Source organism: Alexandromys fortis, unplaced genomic scaffold (genome assembly GCF_014885135.2).
Source record: "Alexandromys fortis isolate MF-2015 unplaced genomic scaffold, M_Fortis_MF-2015_v1.1 scaffold_159, whole genome shotgun sequence".
Lineage (NCBI taxonomy): Eukaryota > Metazoa > Chordata > Mammalia > Rodentia > Cricetidae > Alexandromys > Alexandromys fortis.
This window is the reverse complement of record NW_026068031.1, coordinates 724,046-750,174: the sequence shown is the minus strand read 5'-3', so window position 1 is coordinate 750,174 and position 26,129 is coordinate 724,046. Positions and strand designations below refer to the sequence as shown.

Below are 26,129 nucleotides of genomic sequence, written 5' to 3'. Positions count from 1 at the left end.
ATATGTATACCATATTCTGTCTGTGTGTATGTCTGCAGGCCAGAAGAGGGCACCAGACCTCATTACAGATGGTTGTGAGCCGCCATGTGGTTGCCGGGAATTGAACTCAGGACCTTTGGAAGAGCATCTCTTCAGCCCAGCAGCAGCCACCTTCTAACACATTTAATGTACTCCAAAGTTACACACTACGAAGTTGGACACCTGAAGGGACAATAGCTACCATGCATTGTGCAGAGCGGGAGAGAAAAAGGAGGAGTCAAAAAGCTACATCAGCCTCTGGTTCATCATATATGCCCACTGAATAGAGGGAAAAGACTTAAAGTACCTTGAACTGGGTGTTCAATTTCAGTTTAATAAAATCAGAATTTTTGATTAAGAAAATGTAGAAAAAAACTTGTTCACAAAATGCTATTCAATACTTGGTCAGAATTTACATGCAACATTCAAGCTACTTTTACCCACTTCTAGGGTAGGGTGAGGCTAAAATGCTAAAAGAAGTTAGAAGATTAGCTGTGTTCAAATGACTCCAAGCTGAACGTGGCCTGCACTGTCAGATGGCAAGGGTTTCAAGTCCTCTGACACAGCCTCTACACAGATCATTTAATCACCAAGCACCCTGACCAAAGGACATCACGACTGGGGACAGAGAATGGAGGCAGCAATCATTAGCATTTTAATGATGCTACACCTTAGTTTCAAATTTCTACACTTAAAACTCCAGGATAAAATGCATCTTTTAAAATACTATGAAGCTGGGCAGTGAGGGCACACGCCTTTAATCCCAGCACTCGAGAGGCAGAAGCAGGCAGATCTCTGCAAGTGTGAGGCCAGCCTGGACTACAAGAGCTAGTTCCAGGACAGGCTCCAAAGCTACAGAGAAACCCAGTCTCAAAAAACAAAACAAAACAAAACAAAAAGACAGTACTATGAATAACCAGACTTTCTAAACTCTTTAAGTTTTTAGGAACGGTATAGTTAAAGCTTGGAGCAGATGACTGTGTTTGAATCCTGGTTCCCTAACTTATATATAGTGTAAAACTGAATTTATTACATAATCTCTCTGTGCCTCATGTTCCCCATCTTTACAACGGAGATGGTCAGGGATGGTAACAGAACCATTCTCTTGAGGTTGGAAGGTAAAATGGGATAACATACTTGAAACACACACGACAGAACCTGTTGAGCACATTCAGTGGTGCTTACCAGTATCATTTTAATTATTAGTAATGTAATATTATTATAGCTACCATTACTGTTCATACTGCCATGACTTTTCTCCTACATACTCAGAAACCTACCACATGTGCGGGTGACCATGGAAAGAGCTGAACATGGCTAAAACCCTCCATCTACCAGCTTCGACACAGAGAAACCAGAAGAGAAGCAGCCAGATGAGCAATCGCAACGAGTATCCTTTATACTAAACGGTACAGCTCTCCCCACTTAAGAAGAAACACCACGGACTGTTCTGGAAACCTAGTAAGGAACCCAAGCAGCAAGGATGGGGTCCCTCAGTGCCACACCTACCCCTTGCTCGTCCAGCTTCATGAGCTGCTCCGTGACTTTGGGTGTGTTGAAGGCCAGGCGCAGGCACTGCACATTGAGCTCTGGAATCACGTGCTCCAGCACCTCTTTCAGAGGCAGCCCTCTGGCCGTAGAGTGCTTGGCTGTGGAGGGAACGGCATCCTCCAGGACAGACCCTCTCAGCGTCATGAGCTACAAGAGAGAGAAGACTATGGTGAGGTGTCAGTACAGCATGAGGTACTGAATAGACGTGGGCTCTGGAGGCCTGGACAGTTCTGTCCCAGGCTGTAAGACTGCCAACCGGGCAGTCAGTGAAGTGGAGGAGAGAGAGAAGCGATACAGAATATCCGATGCATGAAAAATGAGGCCAACACTTCTAAGAACACAAGGTCAAAGAACTCATGATATATTTATTATAGCACTGAGTTGTTCACATAAGTGGCAAAGGTAGCCTGTCCTCACAGAGACCACTAAGAACAAGGTCTCTGTGTTACTGCACAGTACCAGGGAACACACTGGGGGAGGCCATCCAGAGACACGCAAGAATTCTCAAATGTGTATGGTGTACTTCTTTGGTTTTTCAAGACAGGGTTTCTCTGTGGCTTTGGAGCCTGTCCTGGAACTAGCTCTTGTAGGCCAGGCTGGCCTTGAACTCACAGAGATCTGCCTGTCTCTGTCTCCTGAGTGCTGGAATTAAAAGCGTGCGCCACCACCGCCCAGCTCGTATGGTGCACTTCTTAAATGACACAGGTATGAGGGAAGATAACGCTTTACATTTCCCAACATGTGACTGAGAAAAGCTGCTCACATCTTATACCAGCAGTGATTACATAGTCCACGGCAAGAGAAATGACCTCTAGCTATTATCAAACATAACCTCAAGCAATGGCACCCTTTATTAATAGGGATTTATTAGAGAAACATAAACCCAGGCAGAAAGCCTACAGTAGTCTCGATCAAAGTTCCACGTGGCAAAACTGCTTGTGAATTTAACCAAAGCTCGATGATCTAAGAAATAAAACAGATTTCCATTAAATAGGGAATAAGGTGACAGCTGACAGAGTACAGAGTACATGTTTGGGGGTGTGTGTGGCATTTAACAGGAAGAGGCATGAGAAATACATACACACACAATTTAGGGAAGGCTATTCACTGAAGAAAATAGACAATCTAAAGGCAGAAAAGAAATAACAGCGGCTCAGGCCACTAGAAAAAAAATTTCAGGTGACATTAGACATTGGTTATAGGGGAAAAAAAAAAGAAAGGAAGGAGGGAGGGAGAAAGGGAGGAAGGGAAAGTCAGGGTTTGAGTGGGAAAGGAGGTCAGCTGAGCTGAACCTGAGACAGGACATCAAAGCCGGGCAGTGGAGCTGGGGACAAAGGACAGAAGGCACTGCAGCTGGTAAAGAGCTTTGTGCCCCCTGGCTCCACTGTGCAATCTCACCAGGTGTCCTGAAGAAATGACGTGCACAACTGGAGAAATTAAGTAAAATACAAGACAGAATTCCAGAATGTGAAGCTGCACTCCACCCCTCGCCCTGCAAGGGGGCTGCTTCCATAGCACAGTAACGAACAATCAAAGTCTCATCCTCATGAGGCTTCCATTCGGTGGGAGAAACAGAAAACAAACAAAACAAATAGGTGCACACTATGCAAGGCTGTCTTGAGTCTTAATAAAAAGGTACAGGATCAGATATTAAATGTGAGAGAGCAGAAAATTCAGTTTGATAAACACCAGAGGACCCTGCGGCTCATGAGCACAAGTTAGAGGGAGAATGCGGGAGGCCCTGGGAACACTTGAGGAGCAAAGCAAGGAAGCCTTCCAAGTCCAGCGGGGAAGCCCCACTAAGAAGACAGTGCCAAGGGAGTTAGCTGCAGGAGGGGTTCAGGGAGAACTCGGGTATACTGGCTCCAGACCAGCAAGTACTTGGGCTCTACAGAAGGGCACAGAGAGCTGAAGGATGCCAAAGGAAGAATGCAGAGTTCTAGACAGCATTTCATAGAGATTCCCCACTGGGGAAAGGATGTCGAACTAGGCCTGAGCCTTGGGGATGGGAGTGGTTGAATTCCAGATACACAGTATTTGGAGACAAGATTGCAAAGGTTGCTGACAGACTAAACTGGAGGCAGGAATGAGAAGAAATAATTCAGTGTGACGTCAGGATTTCTGTTCCAAACAAACAATTATAAAAATGGCCAGGGACTGAAGCATATTAATTTGACCCTAAACAACAAGCGCGATGTCTTTCTGAACAGCATGTCACTTGAAATTTTCAGTGAAAGGCCAAGAGAAAGGACTCACTGGATGAGCCCTGCGGGAAGAGGGCCAGGCCTGTGACTGGAGACTAGTAGGGGGGACAAGGCCTAGACAGTCACAGCACGGGAGAAAGAGGAGAAGGGAGAGGCGGGAGCCAGCGGGGTTCAGGCAGGGACCCCTGTACTGCTCAGCACAGCAGTTACCACTGGACAGGAAGGAGGAACGCCAGGCAAGTTCAGGGGCATCAGTGCAGGGCCTGAGAAGAAACGGCCTACAGAAAAGAATCCACCTCAGCTTTACATGTAGGAGGCTAGATCATGGTAAAGTCAACAATACCACAAAAAAGGCTGGAAAGCTAGGATAGAGCTTCAACCGGAATTATGCGTGTATATGTTTAGTGGGCGGGGTGCCACACATGGGGGGATAGGTGCTTGCTGGAGAGCTGAGAAAGACAGCAACAGACAAACCACTTGGAAATAAGAATTGGGTGAATGGGAAGTCTAATAGATCTGGGAAGACAGAAAAGGGCTCACTTTGAGCCATCAGCTCTGTCACAGGAAACCCATGAATACAGGTGGGCTCTTCACTCCTCCCTGGCCACTACAAACAACATATTAGATACACAAACCTTGACTTTAAACCCCTATTTTTAATTTCTCCAGAGTTTAAGCTTGGAAACAATTAGGAAGTGAAGTCAACCCCTGAATCTTTCCCTGTATTCACTGAAGGAAATGAAGCCAAGTACTCTATTTAAACCAATTTCAATACCATTATTTCCTTGATACCTCAGGGGTATTAGGCATTGATACCTAAGAACAATCCTAAAGTGAATTAGGAGCTGGGGGACTACACTGATGGCTGGAATAAATTATATACACGCTTGGAAAGAAAAAGGCAAAAAGAACCTCAGAGCCCCCAATGTGTCCACACGGATTTCAGGTTTAAATGCTTTATAGGCTATTTTCTTTTTCTTTTTTTCTTCTAAAAATTTATTTATTGTGTATACAGCATTCTGCCTGCATGTATGCCTGCACACCAGAAGAGGGCACCAGATTTCATCACAGATGGTTGTGAGCCACCATGTGGTTGCTGGGAATTGAACTCAGGACCTCTGGAAGAGCAGACAGTGCTCTTAACCTCTGAGCCATCTCTCCAGTCCCCTTATTTTCTCTTTCTTAAACACTTGAACTTCATCTAAAAACGAAAGCCCACATATGCAGCCTCCTAAGAGTTCTGGCAGGTCAAGCAGGAGGTGCAGTGGAGGAGGCATGTGTCGTCAAGCCTTACAATGGAGGTCTGTCTCCAGAACACACATGGTGGAAGAACAAAGTCAAGACAAGGCCTGCAGCTGTCCTCTGAACTTCACCTGACACACACATGCACACAATCAATGTCATGAAAAGTATTTAAAGACCTCGGGGAGGCTGTTTCACTCATAAACAGATCACTCTCTGCCTCTGACAATACATGTTCTGGACCACAGAGAATATGCGGAAGGGACAGAAGCAGGAAGGAGCCTTTCCTTTCCTCCTGGCTCAGTGAATGTCTGCCTGTCAGTGGTGAGGAAGGCTGAAGCCTTAGGGGATTCTCAGCTGTGAGACTCTGGTTCCTCGAGGTGCCGAGGGCTTTTCAGATGCCCCCAATCTGTGTTTTTCAGAGTTGCACTTTCCTATGGACCTGTCTGTCTTTCTCCACATGGAAACTCCCATTCCTTCACCAAACTCACCATGGGCTAGACTGAAAAGCCAGACGTAGGCAACCCTGCTCCCAGGCACCACCACCACCAGAACAGGCAGAACAGGCCTTTCTTCTGCAGGAGTGTGCACAGGCCATCTCAGGTGCCATTCCTCAGATGCTGTCTACTTTCATTTTTAATGAGTGACGCTCAGGAACTTGGTAAGAAAGCTAGGCTGTCTAGCTAGAAGACTCCAGGAATCTGCTGACTTCTATGCCTTTCCAGTACAAGTCACCTTGCCTGGCCTATGATATCTGGTTGCTGGGGACCAAACTCAGGTCCTAGCAAGCACTTTATCAGCTCTACTATGTCTCCAGCCCTCAGTCTTCTATGTTCTAAGAACATGGTGACCTTATCCTATTGAATTTAATCCCGGCTCCCATTTCTGCTCCTATAGATTAAGTCCCAAACCTTACTCACTTGCAACTTACCTCACTAGTTCTAAAAATGATCCTGTAGTTGTATGGTGATCCATTTTCTTTCATTTCTTCTGGTTTTTCCCTTCGAATGCTCACAGCCACCGGACCAAGATTCTCATCAGCCCCAAAATAGTTCCAGTGTTCTTAGGTAAAACAAGATAAAATGATATTAGAACATTTATCTAACACTGTGTTCAACATCACTTCCCAGGAATTATGAGTAAGACAGAAGTACGTTTAATACATTCTATCATCCTTCACTGAGCAAGAAATACCAAGGCTACCTAGGGCTTGTTCTAGAGGAGACGGTACGGAGAAGGCCTGCTGGGTTCTTACTATTCCGCACTCACTATTCTAAGTTCCTCGTGCGCTTTCTCCCCATGTCGCACCGTCTGAGTAGGCTACAGCTTATATGTACCTGGTGTTAGGGCTTTATCACTGAGGCATACAATAGAGTTTGAGGAGAGGGGTTTCTTCTGGGTTAAAGTGACGCCCCTGCACTGGAAATAGGAGCCACTTGAGCCCTATGCTCCCAGGAAGCGTATGCCAGGTAGAGGAGCTCAGAGGAACAGACTTCCCTGTGCCCAATAGGCAGCTAGACCCAGGGTTCTTGGCCTTATCAACAATTCCCATGGAATGAGATAAACTATGGCCACATAACCTACAGAGTACAGTGGACTGGGAAAGCAGGCATCTCCTAGCTAACCAGTGTGCCCTGGTGACTCGTTTGATTCGCGATGCTCTCAACTGTACAAGGTCCCAAGTGTTAGCATGGCCTTGGCGGAGGTGAGGTAGAGTATTGGGAAAGTCTCCATCTAACAAGAAGGCCGGTGGAAGTCAAAACTGCGTTAGCTGGATCAGTGACGGAGTGCTTGCCTAGTGTACATGAGGGCCTAGATCCAATCCTTAGCACTGAAAAGACTTATAGAAAATAACAAACTGATACTCACTGGTACATGGACATATACCTCAAAAGTTAAAACTGTTGATATGAATATGAAATGTTTACAGATGAGGAAACCCATACAACACAAAAGTATGTGATGAGCAGAGCACGTTACTTAGTTTCCAAACTCCCAAAACGTTTGCTTTTTATTGTTCTATGTCATCTACATGTGACATGAATAAATAATTAAGTCATTACATGGTACATTGTTGGCATACAAAATGCATATTTAAAACATGTTATTCCCATACAAAATACATACACATTTGAAAATCCATGAGAATAATAAGAAATAATTTAGCATATCTAATCATATGGTTTTAAATTTTAGAAAATGCTTGTGAAAATATTTTGCAAATAAACACTAATGAACAATTAAAAAGATATAATCACAAACACGGTAGGCTCTGAAAATATTATAATCCATGGAAATTCAAAATAAGAAAACACAATGAAAATACAGGCAACAAGCATTTCATACATGGACAACTGAGAAACAACCCCATAAACGCCACAAATTCAAACACTCACGTATACCCTCAAAGCACAGCACACAAGAACCACACTCACAGATTATTTACTCTTACTTTGCACACAATTCTAACAAGCTTGGTTGTCTGGTCTTCCAGCCCACAGCTCTATTCAGAGAGGTGACACAATTCCCGGTGTTGACAAAGTCCAGGGTGCAGGGCATGCAGACAGCAATGTGATAGGACAACTGACGACAAGGAGAGAAACAGGGAGTGGGAGACAGAAATAGTATAAAAAGTCGACAAGAACTTAAAGGAAAACAAGACAGCATCGAGACCATTTACTGAAGGGACACTCAGAAACCCTGGGAGGAGACTTCAATCCTGCAGTGCAGAACAACAGCGGATCTGCAGAGGGGCCTGTGAGCCTCACACACTGCACTTCCTTCTAAGTTCAAAGACTCCAGTTCATACACAGTTCATGTGTCTCAGGTGGGTGGGACTGCTGCTCCAGCTGCTGGACAATTCACAGAGACACAGCACTCCATTTCGTCATCAGTGCCCTCTGCCTTGAGTCTCCTTCCTTTAGCCTTCCCTGGTCAGCTCTCGGCTTCCGCGGGGCTAACCTTAGCAAGCACTAGTGATGAAACCGGGAAAGCAAAGGGTTTCAGAGGCCACCTTGATGCACACAGAGGCACCTTCAGCCAGACTCCAGCTTCATCCCCTCCATCCTGGCCTCTGTTCGCACTGCACTTCCAGGAACACACATAGGCCTGGTCACCGCCTGCTCATCTCTCACTGACTCCTCTCTAGCTGCTCTTTCCCCGTGTCTTTCTCTCTCTCTCCTCTCTCTCTCTCTCTCTCTCTCTCTCTCTCTCTCTCTCTCTCTCTCTCTCTCTCTCTCCTCTCTCCTCTCTCTCTCTCTCTCCTCTCCCTTCAACAGTAAACATTCCTTTCCTCTTTTTCCCACGGGAAACTTCTGTGCAAGCCTTCACGTTAGATCCCTGAGCTCACTTCCACTACATGGCTGCCTCAGAGGGAGAACAACCAGGGCTTTTGTTGTTTACTTTGTTCAAACTCTGAACATCTAGTGCAGATGGTCTTTTTTTTCCTAGAACACTCTTACTCCCTGATTATCACCTTCTGATTACTCCTCAACCACTGCGGCTGTTTTTGCTTGATTCTATCTCTTATTCTTGACTAACCCATCCATTCTGAGGTTTTCAACTGCTAGTTCTATGTGAACCTTTCCATGGGAACTAGGCAGCACTCCTAGCTGCCCCAGTTCCAACAACCACCGCATTCACCCAGATGCCAGGTGAGACCAGGCACACCTTGACTGCAATCCCCTAAGAATCTCTCACTGTCTGCTGTCTCTCCCACGGTCTCCATACTCATCTCTGCCTCATTTCCTCCAAGCCCACAGTGCAGTCAGACACTCCTTTTGAAATGCAATTCTGGCCAATCCCAATGAAGCTTTAAATTCACTCACGGGTTCTCAGAGGCCTTGGATATTTTTCATGGCTTCCTAAAAGGTCTTTATGATCTCTCACTTGGTTGGAGCAATTCTAGAACCAGACCTTTCCTCTCACATATGAGGGCCACTTAAACTTCTTCAGTTGTCCAGCTCCCACAACCATGCTTCATTTATTTGCGTGCTCTAACTCAGTCTCACCCAGAGTGCCCTTAGGTGTCTTCTAAAAGAAAATCCAAAAACGAGTGCACTGGGAGGATTTACATAGTAAAACTAGTACTTTGAAGGTATTAAGAATTCCCAACAGGCTTAGTGAAAATAAATATTTCATGTATCTCAAAGACAAAGGTGTAGAAGCCATTATAAAACAAAAGGCACAAACTTAAACAATCACTTTAGTATTAATTTGGAGATACAAGTATTACCGTAAAATTAAAGACTGAAAATGGAAAAATACATTTCTTTTTTGATGTCACCATCAAAACCTGGGTATCTGTGCATGCTTTCCCCATCTATTTCTGAACTGGGCTGGGTAATGGGATAATTGTCAGCAAACTTCAAACAGTTTCCTCAAGCTCTATCTTCAAACAACACCCACCTCTTGTCTGATAAGGCCAGACAGATCGTTCTGAACTTATATACTTCTTTGTACAGACACATCATTTTAAAAAATGAACAAGGAATTCTAGCTATTATTTCTACAGCAGTGTCTTGGACAGTCTCCATCTATGTGAGTCCCACAGGTATAAACAGAGGTTATGGTCTGGTTCATTGTGATAACCCATTCTATCAGGATCAAACTGTGAATATTCAAAAAATCTCATGCTGTGTAAGAATTGTGCAATAAAAGCCATGTTGGTACACAACCCCTCATTTTGCCTATAGAGTTACAGGAACGGGAGTGAACCCCTCAAGCACACAACACAAGTTCACGCAACTTAAAATTCCTGATGTGATATATTGTCCGGAGACGAGTATAATTTGCCAAACCATTGTAAATTGGATTTTAGATTTTGATCTCAAGACAAATGTGTCAGATTCTACATGGTCAGTCTAGTCTCTGACCATGCCTGGCTCTGTCCATCCATTTCAGCATCTTTCTCTTAGCATCCCAGCCTCTGCTCCTCTGTGCAGCTTTGAAGCCTGCCTGGAATTCACTTTGTAGACCAGGTTAGGCTCAAACTCACAGAGATCCGCCTACCTCTGCCTCCTTAGTGCTAGGATTAAAGGTGTGCGCCACCACTGTCCTGCTTCCTTCCCTCTTCAGCCAGACACCTCCATTCTTGGCAAGAACAGACAGGGAGCTTATCCAGGCAGATGCACAGTTGGCTCTGCCTTTCTTCTGGTGTGGAAAAATGAGAGGGGAAGAAAGCAGGGATGACACTAGACAGGGATTCAGGGTGAGGAAGTGAGAGGAAGAAAAGCGAGGATGGGGAGCTGCAGACCTGAGTGGGCGTGCTGCTAGATGCTGTAACCCGGGCATGACAGTCAAATCAGCACAGTGACATGCAAAAGCCCAAGACACCGTCATCATACTTTCAGAGCCATGGCAACTGGAAGCTCTGGGCAGTCACAAGCACTAAACGGCAGCCCCAGAATCAGGTATCCACTAATGATATCAAAGTTCACTTTCTTAGCAATTATATCTACACTGTGTTCCCAGGTATTCCGAAAACTTTATAAACAGCAAATAGTTAAGCACGGTTTGGTGGGCACAGGGTGTGCAGTCTACTTAGAGCACATGCTCTGCTTTACTCATGATATGCAAAGATTTTTTTTGTGTTGACAGGAGACATATTAGTATCATTCCATAATCTGATTCCTCCCAATCTTCACTACTCATAATGAATATTCTGACAAATGTTTATCCTCAAGTTTTGTTTTGGTTTGGTTTATGTGTGGTGTACATGTGTGGAGGCATGCTCACATTTGTGGGCACATGTGTTCATGTGTGTAGAGGACTATGTTGATTATGTTGGGTATCTTCCAAGATGGCACACCATCTTACATATTGAAACCATGTCTTCTGAGAGCTGGCCACTTGGCTGGATAGCTCGTCAGTTTGCTCTGGGGTTCCTGATTGTACCTCTGTGGATTACAAGCAGGCCACCATGCCCACTGACCTTTGCATGGTTTCTGGGAGCCAAACTCAGCAGCAGACACACCAACTACAGAGACATGCCTGGAACCGCCAAAGTTTTCTTATGGAGTATGAAATCTAACAAGAACACTCAGGAACCCTATCATTCCTGGGACATTCCATGTATATATGGCTAGTTCACTCACAATTATATTGAGTATCTGACATTCTTAGAGATAAGAAAGGTGGATGGTTGGGAACTCCAGGAACTGTATCAAATGCAGTCACTCCATCTGTGCTTACGCTATGTGGACACATGTGCCGTCAAAAAAGTCACGCCTGGCATTTTAACTACAAAGGAGAACAGGTAGGCTGAGCCGCAGAGTTCCAGCCTTCTACCACAGTTTCTGGATTGCTCACACTGGCTTTTGTATTTGTTATCTGTGTGTTAGCATTTCAGTTACACAGCTCCTTAGGGACGTTGTACTCTCGACTGAATATAATTATGAATAATTAAGATATACCTCAAATTTTTACTCAATCATTTATAAAAGTATAATTTATGGCTTAAATACTTACATAAAATCATCAGCTTAAAATCTTAAATGGGGAAAATAAACAGTGAAAAGACAAGTTAACACCAACCAGCTAAACTGTCTATCTTCTTCCTAGCGCCACTGGAAATGCCTCTGACATGAAAAGTAAAACAATACAAAGAAGCCCCTGGTAGAGCTGGGAATCCCACCCCAGAGATGGGCCCCAAACATTTCAGGAATCAGCATGATAACATTTATTAAAGCCATAAAAACACTCACATTCTAATCTTATAGTTACCCCCAACTGATTACGTGGAAGAGTCAACCCCCCCCCCATTTTCTCTAGAAAAGACAGTAAGAGACATGGGGGTGGGGTGGGGACTGTGCCTGCAGTAAGCCTAAGAAATGAGCTCTATTGTCTATTAGGAGACAAAGGATCAGGGGCTGTTGTACAAACCCCAATTGTAACAACCTCCTTCTTTCTCATATTTCACACTATTATTTCGGGTTCCGTCATTACAGGTTACCCTATGAACTTTGACCTCTAATATGTTCATTTCCAGAGAATCTGAAAGAAGCTAGGAAGGTGCCTGTGAAGAACATGGGTTTCCCTGGGCTCTTCATTTCTGCTTTCTGGGTTCAATCAATTCCCATATTTTGTTTTCTTACTATGAATATTAACATTGAAGATAAAGCTAGAATACTGGGAATAACAGGACAGAAACAAAGGTGGGAAAAGGTCAGCGGTTTAAAGAAACTTGAGGTGTGCCTTTAGAGAGTCTCACAGTCTCGTCCCCAAGGGTTTATTCTACTGTGAGGGCAGAGCTTCTATGAGAACTAAGTGCCCAGGACTGGTCGCCATGGGGACAGCTGCACAGGGAAGGCTGCATGCTAGGGTTCTGTCCCAAAGCACTGAGCCTGTGATTACTGATGCTCAGGAGTGAGTGCCCACACTTAGGAAATGGTCAGGATTCTGAGGTTCTAAGTCACCTCTCTGCAGGTAACTCTGGAAAATGGGGCGGTGGACATGGTGGTGTTCCCCAGAATCCCACACCTGGGGCCATGTGACAGGAGGACCAATAGTTGGGTGAGACAATGAAACCCTGTGAGAAAAGAAAGGAGGGAGGGAAGGAAGGAGGCTGGCTGAAGGCACGGAGAGAGTACAATCGAGTCTTGCTGTCTAAAACTTTTGAGGGAACGGAGACATATTTCAGTGGGTAGACTGCTTGCCTAGCAATCTGAAGTCTCTGGGTTCAAACCCACCATCAATCAAACAGCCAACCAAAAACAAAACAGTATTTGCTTAAGCAGGCTCCAACAGTCTGCTTACTTGCTATAAAATGGAACATTTTTACTATTAAATTATGTTGACCTTAATAAACTCCATCAAAATGATCATAGCAAAAATGTAAAGAACTGTTTAAATAAAGAGCAAATGAGTAAGAGACTCAGGAGTGTTCTACTATCATCAGCCTATGACAAATGTCTAACAATTATCTTTCAAAAATTCTATTCCACAATGTTAAAAAAATCTATCAAAGTTCAAAGTAGTTAAGAGAACGCTAGAGTTCATATGCAGAGAAACCATTCACACACATATGCAAGCCCACAATAGTGAAAAATGAGACTGAAGGAGGGTGTCTATGCCCACAGATATCAACCGGTGGTTAAGTCACTCCCTCAGACTCAGGGAGGCTGTCTATGCCTACAGACATCAACCAATGATCGGGTCAATCCCTCAAAACCACTGTAACCACACAGTTACTTCAGGTCTCATTTCCAGAAGAGAAAAGAAAAAGAATTTCACACACTACTGAGTATCTGGAGAATAACGACAAAAGGCTACATACACAGGGGACTCTCAGCCTCAGTACCCAAAGCTACACAGGCTATCCCAATCCCTCGGTTCATACTACACATTAGCATCAAACATTCACTTATATCCCAAGCAACCTAACCTGTGGTCCTGATCGCTGAGGTGTGTTTGCATTGCTATGGCTCAATACAAGCCCAAGGTGTCCCATACAAACAAGGGTGCCATGGTGACTGGATGAGCTGTAGGCAAGGGCTTGAGCCTTGGAGGGGCAGCAAGGCTTGGGAGACGGTCAAAGTTCCTTGATGGGCAGGACAGGAAGGAAGACAGTGTTTACTGGGACAGGGAAGGAATGGCTTCTGCAGGGGGCTGGCAGGAGGAAGGAGGCATTCCCACAGTTACAAGTGAGAGTTTCTACTCTCTACCCTGCTGGATGCTCTTTTACCCCACAATGACATGTCCTGGTGGAGCACTCACAACTTTCCAGTACGAGCCCTTAGCCCTTCTGTGTTAAGGGAGGCTACATGGGACAAAAGCCCCTCAGAGCTGCAAGGGAAGAACTCACAAAATAGGTACTAAATGTTATCTGAACACCGAAAAAGTAAAGAAATGAACACGTGGCTATTTGTATATTTAAAACTAGTGTAAATGTTCTTGGGGCAGTCCTGAGCATAGAAAATAAACTTTATTTTTTGTATCATCATACTATTTTCTATAACAAGCAAGCCTATTTGTGCTTTTTTTGGGGGGGTTGTTTGTTTTTATTGTTTGTTTGTTTGTTTTGTTTTGTTTTTGAGGCAGGATCTTTCTATATAGCCTGGTTGTCCTGGAACTCACTGGGTAGACCAGACTGGCCTGGAACTTAGACCTGCCTCTGCCTTCTGAGTTCTGGATTAAAGGAGTGTGCCACCATACCCAGATCTACTTATGCTTTTTAAAGTCGGCTCTTTTCCTGGATAGAATGAGGGTCTCATACTGCTCTACATGCAGCAACCACTGAGATGCAACCCTGATTTCCCTCTTGGAAGAACTTGCCATTGGTTCAGTCCCGCAAAAAAAGCAATTAGCCGAGTCTCTGACCTCGCGATCTGTGGCAGTTAGGCAGCTGAGTGAGCCACACTCTGCCAGAGCAGCCTTTAGTTGGTACCTGAGCATGTGGATCGGGGCAAGGGAGGAAGTGACATGTCCAGGCACCTGCTCCCCTGTTGAATGTTCTTACTCTAGTACTAGGGAGTTTAGCTAGAGGTTGTGGAGCAGTGTGGCTCTCTGACTCTCAGTATCCTCTCTTTGCTCCGCTTTCATTCTACCTATGATGCTCATTTAATAGACTGGGACATGAGACACAGCTCTTGATAGCAAAACAGGATACATCAGCTCAGACGCTGTCACTTTAGTACAAATCATGTCATTGCCATGTTCTAGAGAGCACTGCTACAGATGGCCGACTACAGACAAAAAGAGAGAAGCAGCCACCAGACTTTATAGGTACAAATGAACCCTAAATTTCCCATCACAAGCCCAGCATACTCAACTGTGTACTCATGCATGCTCGTGAGCGTGCATGTGTGTATACATATGCATTTGTGTGTTGTATGAAGAGGAAGGTAAGAACAATCAAGTCACTGGCTCTGAGTTAATGATTTTATTGGTTACTCTTTTCCATCAAATAGCCTACAACAGCTGTTTTTCTTGGCCACTGAGCAACAGGAACCCTGCCTTACCAGAACACCTTTATAACATGACACCAAGCAATGCCCCACCGACTCTCCCCCCATTCTCTCTCGAGCACATGTGCGTGCACACACATACACACACACTTACTTTTAATCACAGTCCCAATAAATACTACATCAAAGCAACCCATGCACACCTCTCTTCCATTACTGCAATTCCAGAATATATAAGACAGCTAACAGCTGGGAAAGATTCCCTTCCTACAAGCCATGCTATTCACCAGCAACACTCGAGTTAGTTACTCCACTTTAGTATCTATCTGCCTCTATAAAATCCTTGGTACTTTGATGTTGGTGACCAAAGAGAAACTGAACACAAAACTATGAATGTTCTTGAAGGAATACAAGTGAGTTAAATTGATGCAACCCTACTGCCCAGCATATGGTTCATCATTTAACCACAATGACAGGTTCATGCGAATATTAAAAGCATTAAATGAGGAAACTACATAGAGAACGAAGCAGAAATACAACATATCAACAACATCCTCGCTGCCATTTCATGCTGGATGAAAAGCCCAACAGGAGAGGACGAGAGAAAGCAGCAGAAGGAAGAGTGTGGGTGGTGTACTGCTTATCCAGGGGGAAAGCACTGAGTCCCTCTCTTGGTCCAGCATTTATCCAGTGAAACTCAACCTTTATGCTGGAGTCAAGTGACCTCTAATGTTTAAATCTAGAAAATAATAATGTTTATAACAACAATGTAGTATCAAAGTAGCTAGTTTCATCAGCTGAACATGATTAAATATTACATATAATACTGATTAAAGGCTATGTTTCAATACAGGAAATAATAATAATTTATTATCTAACATATAGTAGTAATAATAATAGTACTAATTTCCTCTGGAAACAGCCACAGTCCCTACAGTCAGGGACACATTAAACAGGTGAATGGAAAGAGGTGCTAAAGGGGGTGACAACCACACTAGGGGTGCGACAGCCTTGTTGCTGGGGGTAAATTCCTCTTGACTATGCTATACTATTTCCGCATAAAGATTGGGGGAAGGAGATAAGAGGTAGGCACAGATCTCACTGAGACAAAGCTACATAAAAATTATAAGGCAGAATTATTTTAATTATACTTTATTGTATTAATATATTATATTATTGTCATCACTAATTTCATATACAGTTATGCTTTTGGGGAGTTTAATTTCTGCTTCATGTTATAATTGTCATCATTTGTTTTTTTTAAAGTGTTGTTTTTCTCATTTATTTTATTTATTTATTATGTACACAATATTCTGTCTGTGTGCAGGCCAGAAGAGGGTGCCAGACCTCATTACAGATGGTTGTGTGCCACCATGTGGTTGCTGGGAATTCAACTCAGGACCTTTGGAAGACCTTTGGCAATGCTCTTAACCGCTGAGCCATCTCTCCAACCCTAATTGTCATCATTTGTATGACATCATCAATAATGTAACAAATGGCTAAGAAATTCTAAGGCTTGCAGCCCAAACAGTGCTCTACGAGCAGGCACATTCCATGACTTTCCTTGGATTGACCTCTTGAATTAGCCACTCTTTTACTGTCCCCAACACCTGGCTGACAGATGCCAGTGGCACAAGCTGGCCGCCTCTTGTGCCGCACGCGCTTTCTGCTCCCACCAGCTGGACTTCATGATGGAAGCAGAATTCACTGCATCTTCCTAGAGCTGCTGAGGCCAGCTGACTTATTTTAATTATGAAGTTTAATTATAGAAGCTGACTAAGTGAGCATAAAAGATAAATGCGGTTTCTATGAAAACTAAACTGGCAGCTTTAGAAAGACTTTCCAGAGGCAAGCCACGAAGAAGAAAGCTGTGGGCTAGATGTGGCACGGCAACTGGACAATGCGAGGGAATTACAGAAAGACTCAGTGCTTAGGACATCACTAGCTTGTCCCATTAATACGAGGCAGTGTGCCCAACAGCACCAGTGTCAGCAAGGCACGGGAACCCACAGGAGTAATGTCTATGTCATAAACATCTCAGAGAGATGTATTTTTAACAATTACCTGCTTTAGATGGTGTTTTCATTTAAGCACTTACACTGGTTGGAACCAGGGTATTTTCTAGGCTCCAACCCACCAACTGCTGGGTTTGGGCTTCTGAGTTTATGAGCTTCTGTGAATCAGTAAGACGACTCACTCTGGACTCTAGGAATTCATAATTCTGATTCCATAACTTTGAAAGCTAAAAATACATAAAAGAAGGTTCCCCCTTTCTTTCATCTGGCATAATAGAGACGAGGGAAGAGTGACAGAGAACACGGCTGTCCCTCCCAGAACAAAGGAGTTCCTTGACAGCCTATCGCCTAAGACCTAGGACTCTCCTCTGGAAAGTGTGACTAACAACACATCTTCTCCCTCATGTGCACCGAGAGTCAGAAATACAAACCGTCATCTCAAAGGCTTATCACAGAGCCTGGTCCACCAGTGCTGAAAACTGCTCATGCCAAATATTATCACACTGCCCAGCAGGCAAAAGCTACTAGTGAATATAAAGCATGCTCACTTAGATGTCAGACTCAAAGTCAGTGTCGAGGACAGGCGGAACAAGATGGCTGCTCAGAGATCTGCGAACACTCAGAAAAGCTTAGAAAAATTCTGAAGTAATATATAGCAGGAATTCTTGGTTGGAGGCAATGAATCCCAAAGAACATCTGGCAATACTGGACATATTTTCATCCGTGTTCACTGGTGGGGAGGGACACAGAGAAAACCTACTGGCATCTAGGAAGTGGTGGCCAAGCATGCTGATCTTACAGGGTACAGGACAGTGTCCACCTTTACAAAGAACAATCAGCCCCTAAATGCAAAGGTGGTGAGTCTGAGAAACCCAGTGCCCTCACATGCAAAAGAAAAACTGTTTCTAAATCCAAACTCCAGAAAGTCACTTTAAAAATAAAAGTGGGATTTCCATTTTATTGGTTTCAGAAGCCATGATGTAGATACTTAGGAATAAGAGAGACTGGTGTTTAGTAATGAGACATGATTTTTTTTTACCTGTAAACCTTCAATAGTGTCTGTTCTACAGTAATCTTATAAACACAGAGTTTAGAGTGAGCAATCTCATAATGCTAGAAGGAATTCTGCATCTGAGACTAAACTTCAGGAGAATGGATCTAAGTAACATTTCAAACACTACACAGTAGTCAGCAATCACAACCTCACTGGAGGAGTTGAAAAGCAAGAAGCCTCAGCACAGGCCTCTTCACACAGCTGCAGAGAAAGCCAACTACCCAGGGACCACAATAAATGGTGATCATCATGCTTCTGGTGTGGGTGTCTGGATGGCAGACCAAGTCCTTGATTTCAATGCCATTCAAAAAACACTAGAAAATTGATAGAGTCTGTTTAGACTATTTTTCAAAAATCATCCTGCTGGGTTTTTTTTTTTAATTGCTTTTTTTTTTTGAGACAGGGTTTCTCTATGTAACAGCCCTGCTGTCCTGGAACTCAGTCTGTAGACCAGGCTGGCCTTGAACTCACCTGCCTCTGTCTCCCAAGTGCTGGGATAAAAGGCAAGCGCCACCACTGCCTAGCCATCCTGCTAGTCTTAAAAGTCCAAAATAAAACTATGGAATCTCAGATATGCACACACACACTCTTTTAGCCTACCACCTACAAGACTAGAAAAGAAACCACCAAAACACTAAAGGTTAAGGGTGCTTCCACCTTTAGTGCCTTTTCTACTCAAACTGAAGCCTACATTCAGAACTCACTGGTTATGAGACTTTAATCACATAATGAATTTTTTTTTAACCAGTGGTGTTCTGAAAGGGACAGAAATATAACTTTCATAAAAGATTCAGGAGGTAACGAAAAGTACTAAAAAATGGGAGAGTATGAAAACTATTGAGTAATTTTAAAAAAGCTGTATCTAACAGTTTCAACTTTACATATATATGTAATTTATAAGACATTTCGATATCCTAAAGGGGAAAGAACTACTACCAAAATGAAAGAAAAAATCATACCAAAAAGCTAGTGAAACATTTTTGCCATCATAACAAAGAACCCAAGCACGTCTCATGTCACATTGCTAAAACAGTCGTTATATGTTTCCTGTCATTTTTTTTCCCTATGAGTAGAGCAAACTGAAAAAAAAAAATGCAATATTTACTCACCCTTCTGGTAGAAGAATTTCCTATAATAGTATGCGCCGAGATCCACATGTTCCACGGTGTACCTTTTCACCCTGTCTAGGTGCAGCATCAAGCTTTCCTTGGGCACTTCGAGAACCGCCACCCCTGCGTTCGTACAGTGAGAGCTGAGGGTGGACTCGAAGGAGGCACTTTCACACCCACTGAAGGAGCCAGAATTTGACTTCGACAGGCTGATCTTCCTCTCGCCTTCCCCACCAATCTCGTTCCGAAAATATGGACAGCTCATGACCAGCTCATTGCTTTTGTCATCTCCTTGGTCCATGCCAAGGCTTCCTTTGGAATTCAGGTCCTCCGTGCTGCCCATAGGAGAGCTGAAGCTGGCTGAGTGAGACAAAGGTCCAGAGACTAAGGAAGCCACGGCAGCCGCTGAGGCTCCTGTGGTAGTGTTTCTCCTTTTAATCACATTGTGCCTGTTCATAATGGCTTCATTCAAGTCAAACAAGATGCTCTGGACATCATAGTGGGCAAAGCACTTTGGACATGTCCAGGGCCTCACAGAATCTTCTGATCTGTTGTCTTCAAGGTCCGACGACTTCCCGAGTTCTTCACCTTTGGCATTGCGTAATTTACGAAAAATGGACGAGTCTCCAGTTTCAGACTTGGAGCGTCGCTTGAGTGGTTTTTCCCTTTCCTTGAAAAGCCTGAGGTTCTCTCTCTGTGAGATGGGCCCATCGATCACATCCAAGGAGAAACCAGAACCCTTGCCCCCACCGGTGATGAGGAAGTCACTGAGTTTGGTTGGAGTTGGACCTCGGTCAGATCTGTCATCTTTGTAGCCCTTTAACAAATCGAAGAAGCTTTCTCCGGATGTTCCCTGCTTGTCAATTGAAGATGTGCTACCGTATTCCCTGTGCAATGACGGCCCGGACTTGTAGGTGGGGGAGATACATTCATCAAAGCTATCCACATCAAGCTCACTTATGGTGATATCGCTGTTGCTGCGCTGCCGGATTCTGCGAAGGGCTTTCCTGGGGGAGCTGGGGTAGGCTTCGGGCATGAGGAATCTGGAGTCCATGTTCTCCGCCGGCCCTGTCTTGGTCTTCAGAGTGTTCTGTATGCTCTTCAGCATGGCTGAGTCATTGGAATTGAGGCTAACAGAACTCCCCTGACTCACAGGACTGCCTTTGGAGGACAGGCTCTCAAGGCAACTTGAGGTTTCTATTTCCTGGCTTGAGCGGCTGGATTCTTTCACATTTTCCTTTCTTGGAGGCCAATCTGCAATTCTTGCCCTAACCCCCATCTTGGGGACTCCAGGGGTAGAGGTTATATGGTGAGGACCTTCACTTCGAGGGGGCCCTACTGCAGCCATGACTGAAGATCCTAAGCTGCCATTTTGGGACCGGAAGCGACGCATGTAGAAGTCATCAGTGTGAACTTTGGGGGTGCCGTCTGTGCTGACAACAGAGGCTCTGTCTGCAGTGACAGGCCTTTCCGTCTGCGACCGCTTCAAGCTGGTCATGGTGTAAAAAGCAATCACTTAAATCCCTGCAGGAAGGATCACCATGTTTGTGTTCTAAACGTGCACTTCTGCTTTAGAGAATGGCTTGCAGAACATACAGCAATCGTGTTGCGACCTTAAGCCTTTTCATTGAAAAGGTTAAATGGTGCCTTGTTTTCAGACCCTGGGAATCCAGACCTTCCCAACATTGTAATCCACAGTAGCTCCGTGCTGCACTCTAACAGAGGCTTCCTTCAGAAAAGACTCGACAGAACTTGCATCACTGGGACTCTGTGGTTGCCATAATCCCATGCTCCCCCTAAAGAGAGGAAGACAACCTGAATTAGCTTTTGATGAATACATTTATAATAGATCTGCAACTGCTACAATCAGACACCCGGACAGGAGACTCAATACTGGATTGTGGTGCATAGTTCCAAAAGCCACATTTTAATAAAGGAGATGTGAAAGAAAAAAGTATAAACAATTAATAAACCTATCAATTACATTGTAAGAAGGGCTATGAATACTTCGGGTTAGCTGAATTGGGAGGGGTACCAGCTTGTTCTAGGGCATCGAGGCTCCTAAATGCAAGCACAGACTTTTGCTCCCATGACCTCTAAATATAGGGACATCATTCCACTGTGCTGACCACAAGTTTGAGAGAAAACCAACCTAACCAGATAATAAGAGCAATGCAAGACAGCCTTCTGAGAATGCTGGAAATTAAACATGATTTTTATTGACTATGCTACAGCACACTTTTAAAATTCCTTTCCTATTTCAAATAGATACTTATTTCCCTACAAAAGCTCACCATAGTTGGCAAGAGCAAATATACACAGAATAGAGAAAACAATCGGCATTTCCTGGAGCCATCATACCCGCCAGCATGCGTCTGTTTTTTCCTCCACTTTCTTACTTACCCACATGAAGAATTCGGCAGAAGCAGCCGGCACTCACTTCCAGCTTTTCCCAAGCTCTCCTCACTTTCCTCTACTCTCGGGCTGGAAGTCTTATGCTAATTCACAAAATGCCTGCATTTCCTTAAGCACTGCAGCCTCCTCCACCCCATCAGTGCTAATTTATGACGACGACAGAAAGGAAATGCTGCTCTGGGCAGCCGGCTCCATGTCCTCCACCAGATTACAGAAAACTGCTACCATCCTTCCAGGTGACGGGCCGGAAGATGAACTTCCTCATGAGCTCGTCAGGCAGGAGACAGCAGGCACAGAGTGTGAGCAGAGACTCCTGCACGGGTGCGTACATCCTGAAGAGAGGCACGGGATCCTTTTCCAGCATTCCGCAAATTGCACAAGAGGTGGCCTTTAAATTCTTGCCAGATACATGTTTGGAAAGATGCTGCTGAACCAGCACCGAGCTGACAGGGCGTCATTGTCTACAAATCACGCTCTGACACTGAGGAGGACCGCACACTGCATGCTGCACTCAATGGTAACAAGCACTTACTTCCACGATAATTAAGCATCTCGCTAGTCAGCTTCCTGCCTCCAAGGCAGCCGGCTTTCATTCCTCCGGCAGCACGCAGAATCAGTTTAGGAGACTCGTTGCTATTTAAAGCTGGAACATTTAGGGGTGTTTCAAAAACTGCTCCCTGCCTGCAGACTGCAGGGCTCTTGCCGGATAGGTCTGATTAGTCGGTCAGATAAATGCCCATTGTCTTCACTCACACTCCTCTTCCATGCTTCATAAAAGGGATAATGGCTTTGCACTGCCAACTAATTAAACCTGGCTCTTAAGCTTCCTAGATACTTCTCCAGCCAGACCGCTATGATTTCCTGTACGTTCCGGAACTTTACATGCTGTTCGTTCAATTGCTAGCCTTTAAGTAGAACAACATGCTAACTGTTGCTTACAGCAGCAGCTAGGGTCAGCACGTGTGGCCACAGCTGAGGTTCAAGAAGCACCGCATCTAAAGTGGGAGGGCAACCAATCAACTGGACAAATGAGAGCACCTGTCCTGCTTAGAACAACAAAGGGAATGCAATAAAGTGGCTCTTGAGGAAATGGTACACTAGCATAAAATAATTCCTAAGAGTCAAGTGTTTTCTGTATTCTCACAGACTTACAAAAACCAAATAAATTATCTTCCATTCCATTTCTACAAGTCTCACCAATAACAAACATTTCAGTTCTTTTTAGAAAATGATTTACCACAGAATTGATCCCTCCTCGACCCTTCATTTTGAGGCAGGGTCTCAATCCATAGTCTTGGCTGGCCTTGAAGATACCAGGCCCTTCCTGCCTCAGCTTTCCAGGTGCTTAGATTACAGGCATTTGCCACCAAACCCTACATATAAAAGTGACTTTTTAAAGACAGGGAAGTCATTCCCATTATAGAAATAATCTAAAAGCTGGAACCGGGCACAAAACATAAAACCAACCTGGGAACGTCCAACCTCCACCACCAATGGTTTCTTTTCTATATCACTTCACTTCTTATTTTTAAAAAGATTATTTGTGCAAATAAATGTGTGTGTGTGTGCTTGCACGCACACATGTGCATGCTTTATGAGTTCCAGTGAAGCATCATATTTCTTAGCACTAGAGTTATGGAGCTGGGAACTTCATGTGGGTGCTTTGACTCAAACCTAATGTGGGATTCCCCTCTGTATGCTGTGAATATGTTCTATTACCATTGGTTAATAAAGAAGCTGCTTTGGCCTATGACAGGGCAGAATAAAGCCAGGAAAATCCAATAAAGCGGGAAATCAAACAGAGATATATAGAGAGATTGGCAGAGTCAGAGAGACACCATGTAGCTGCTGAATGAGACAAACGCCAGATCCTTACCAGCAAGCCATAGCCTCGTACCAATACACAGATTAATAGAAATGGGTTAATTTAAGATGTATGAGTTAGTTAATAAGAAGCCTGAATTAATAGGCCAAGCAATGTTGTAATTAATATAGTTTCTGTGTGATTATTCGGGTCAGAGCAGCCGAGAAATGAATGAGGAGTCTCTGGCTACATCAACCCAGGTCCTCATCTGCAAGAACTGAAAGTATTCTTAACCACTAACCCATCTCTCCAGCCCTACTTGCTATGGTTTAATATACTTTTAATATTATAATCTCTTAGCAATTTAGTCTTATTATAATTTTTTATTTCAAAATATAGAAGAGCATATGGGGGAAGAGGGCCATCATATGACCCATCAAACCAAAGAGGTGAACAAGCAACTAAGTTAAATAACGAAATTTTCTTCAATTGTGAAGATTCCAACCACTCCCCATCCTCCTGTTTCCTACCCCATCTCCCTTTCTCTTCCTTTTCCCCTTTCTTATTTATTTACAACATTATCTTCCTTTGAGATACAATATAAATTCTGGCAGCAGGTGAGCAATATAGAAATAAAGATGCTTATTAAGTCACAACTTGAATATCAGGATGTCTCTCCATACAGATCAATACCACTCTGCACCCTATTCCTCAAGAGTAGACTGAAGGAGCAAACATGCTGATGATCACTAACAGTTCAAGCAAACATCAACCAAGCTGCCCAGACATTGTTAGAAACAGTAGGAAGCAACAGAATTGAACAGAGGAGCAGTATGACTTCACAGCACATTAACTCTATCACAAAACATTTCTTTATCACACGTTGAATTAATTTTACAGCTTACTTAGATTCCTAACCCCATGGAGAGGTGATGTGGGATTCCCCGCTGTATTCTGTGAATACCATGGGTTAATAAAGAAACTGTCTTAGGCCTGCACAGGGCAGAATAGAGGTAGGCAAGGAAAACTAAACTGAATGCCAGGGGTGGGGGGTGGGGGGGAGGCAGAGTCAGAGAGAAGCCATGGAGTTGCCTCCAGAGACAGACACACTGAAACTTTGCTGGTAGGCCACACCTTGTGGTTATACACAGATTAATAGAGATGGGTTAAATTAAGATATAAGACTTAGTCAGAAATACATTTAAGCTATTGGCCAAACAGCTTTGCAAATAATATGGTTTTCTGAATGATTATTTCAGCAGGGAACAAACCAGTGGCCTCATACAACAGACTGGCACCCAACAACGTACTACCAATTGGCACCTCAACATGTGCCAGCTAAATCTACATAAAACCAGAGAGCTTGAAAAGGAATTCTAGACACTAAAATCAAAGTTTAGCTGCATTCCTTCCTCCCCAGAATGGGCTTTGCTTGATGGCAGAATGCTGTGGCTCCTTTACGAGAGGGTTTCCTGATTCAGAGGTAGCAGAAAAAAAGTCACACAGTTTTGAAATGGCGGATTTCTGGGCCTTGCTGCTAGCACAAACAGCTCTGGCTATGGAGGTCTGGCTATGGAGCATATAAATGGGTTCTATGAATAAAGTGCTACAACTTGATTAACGGCAACATAGACACACTGTGTGCCTAAAAAATGGGGCACTGTATATGGCTCCCAGAGGCACTGAACAAACCTCTGCCAAGTCGGACTGGATGGAGCCAAAAGACAAAGCAACCTTAATACTAGCCAAGCCGTTTAACATTTTAAGAAGCTGTCCTGGTCAGAAATGGATTACAGATATGCAATAAGGACAGATTCAGACACAAAAGACCTCTAAATGAGACACAGTGTGTTTAAAAAATGTGCGGAGGCTTGGGGGAGAGAAGATAAAGACTATAGAGTCATAAAAAGAAGTAAATGGTTTAGAAAAAAATAAAACAAAGTCTTTAAAGAGAGAGTACAGTCAGTCATAGATTAAAGGAGTAAAGCTAAAATAAATATTAAAAAATAATAGAGTAAAATAATAAGCCATATAAAGATGGAAAATATAGAGAGTCTGGATTATGTATATTATTGTGCTTTCTTTGAATTTTTGACTATGAAGGAGCTAAGTACAGAGAGACATTTCATTGTATGGGCTGCTAAGCTTATCCAACATATATATTTTAAAGGTTTCTTGACTTTAAAATTTGAGTCTAAGGAAATGTTGCTTTGGAAAAGGGGTTCTTTTGTTTATACAGAGAGTGAGAACCTGTGGAATCCTTCCAAACTAATGTGGTTTGATGGACCAAGACCCCCTGAAAGGTCACCGTGAACACCCCAAAAAATCACTTTGCCCAATAAAAAGCAGGAAACAGTTTAGAGAAAACTACACCCAAATTCCCTAAATGATTGTTTACAAATGTTTGTTTACATTTAAAGGGGATATGCTATAGAGATGAATACTTTGCATTGGTATGGATCTTGATCTATTGATACAGATTTAAGGCCAATTTTGTTATACTGTGCATATGTATATTTCTGATCTTGATTAAGATATTGTGTTTGTGCAGTTCATTCAGAAGGAGAGAGAGCACGAGCAAGGAACTCAGGACCGCGAGAGGTGCACCCACACACTGAGACAACGGGGATGTTCTATCGGGAACTCACCAAGGCCAGCTGGCCTGGGTCTGAAAAAGCCTGGGTTAAAACCGGTCTCGCTGAACATAGTGGACAATGAGGACTACTGAGACCTCAAGAACAATGGCAATGGGTTTTTGATCCTACTGCACCTATTGGTTTTGTGGGAGCCTAGGCAGTTTGGATGCTCACCT

At 43.8% G+C, this 26,129-nt stretch overlaps 1 protein-coding gene across 10 annotated transcripts in view; it reads right to left on the bottom strand.

The window, feature by feature from the left end:
* Sipa1l1 (signal induced proliferation associated 1 like 1) overlaps positions 1 to 26,129 on the bottom strand; it is a 280,284-nt gene that overhangs the window by 89,384 nt on the left and 164,771 nt on the right. For 5 of the 10 annotated variants that reach the window (XM_050164478.1, XM_050164483.1, XM_050164484.1 and 2 more), the window contains 3 exons: positions 19,099 to 20,894; positions 5,947 to 6,077; positions 1,528 to 1,716 (listed from right to left, as the gene is read on the bottom strand). In XM_050164478.1, the coding sequence (XP_050020435.1) occupies positions 1,528 to 1,716; positions 5,947 to 6,077; positions 19,099 to 20,596 (1,818 nt within the window). In that variant the 5' untranslated portion in view covers positions 20,597 to 20,894. The remainder of the gene's footprint in view (positions 1 to 1,527; positions 1,717 to 5,946; positions 6,078 to 19,098; positions 20,895 to 26,129) is intronic. The other 5 variants (XM_050164486.1, XM_050164489.1, XM_050164487.1 and 2 more) reach the window with 1 other exon arrangement.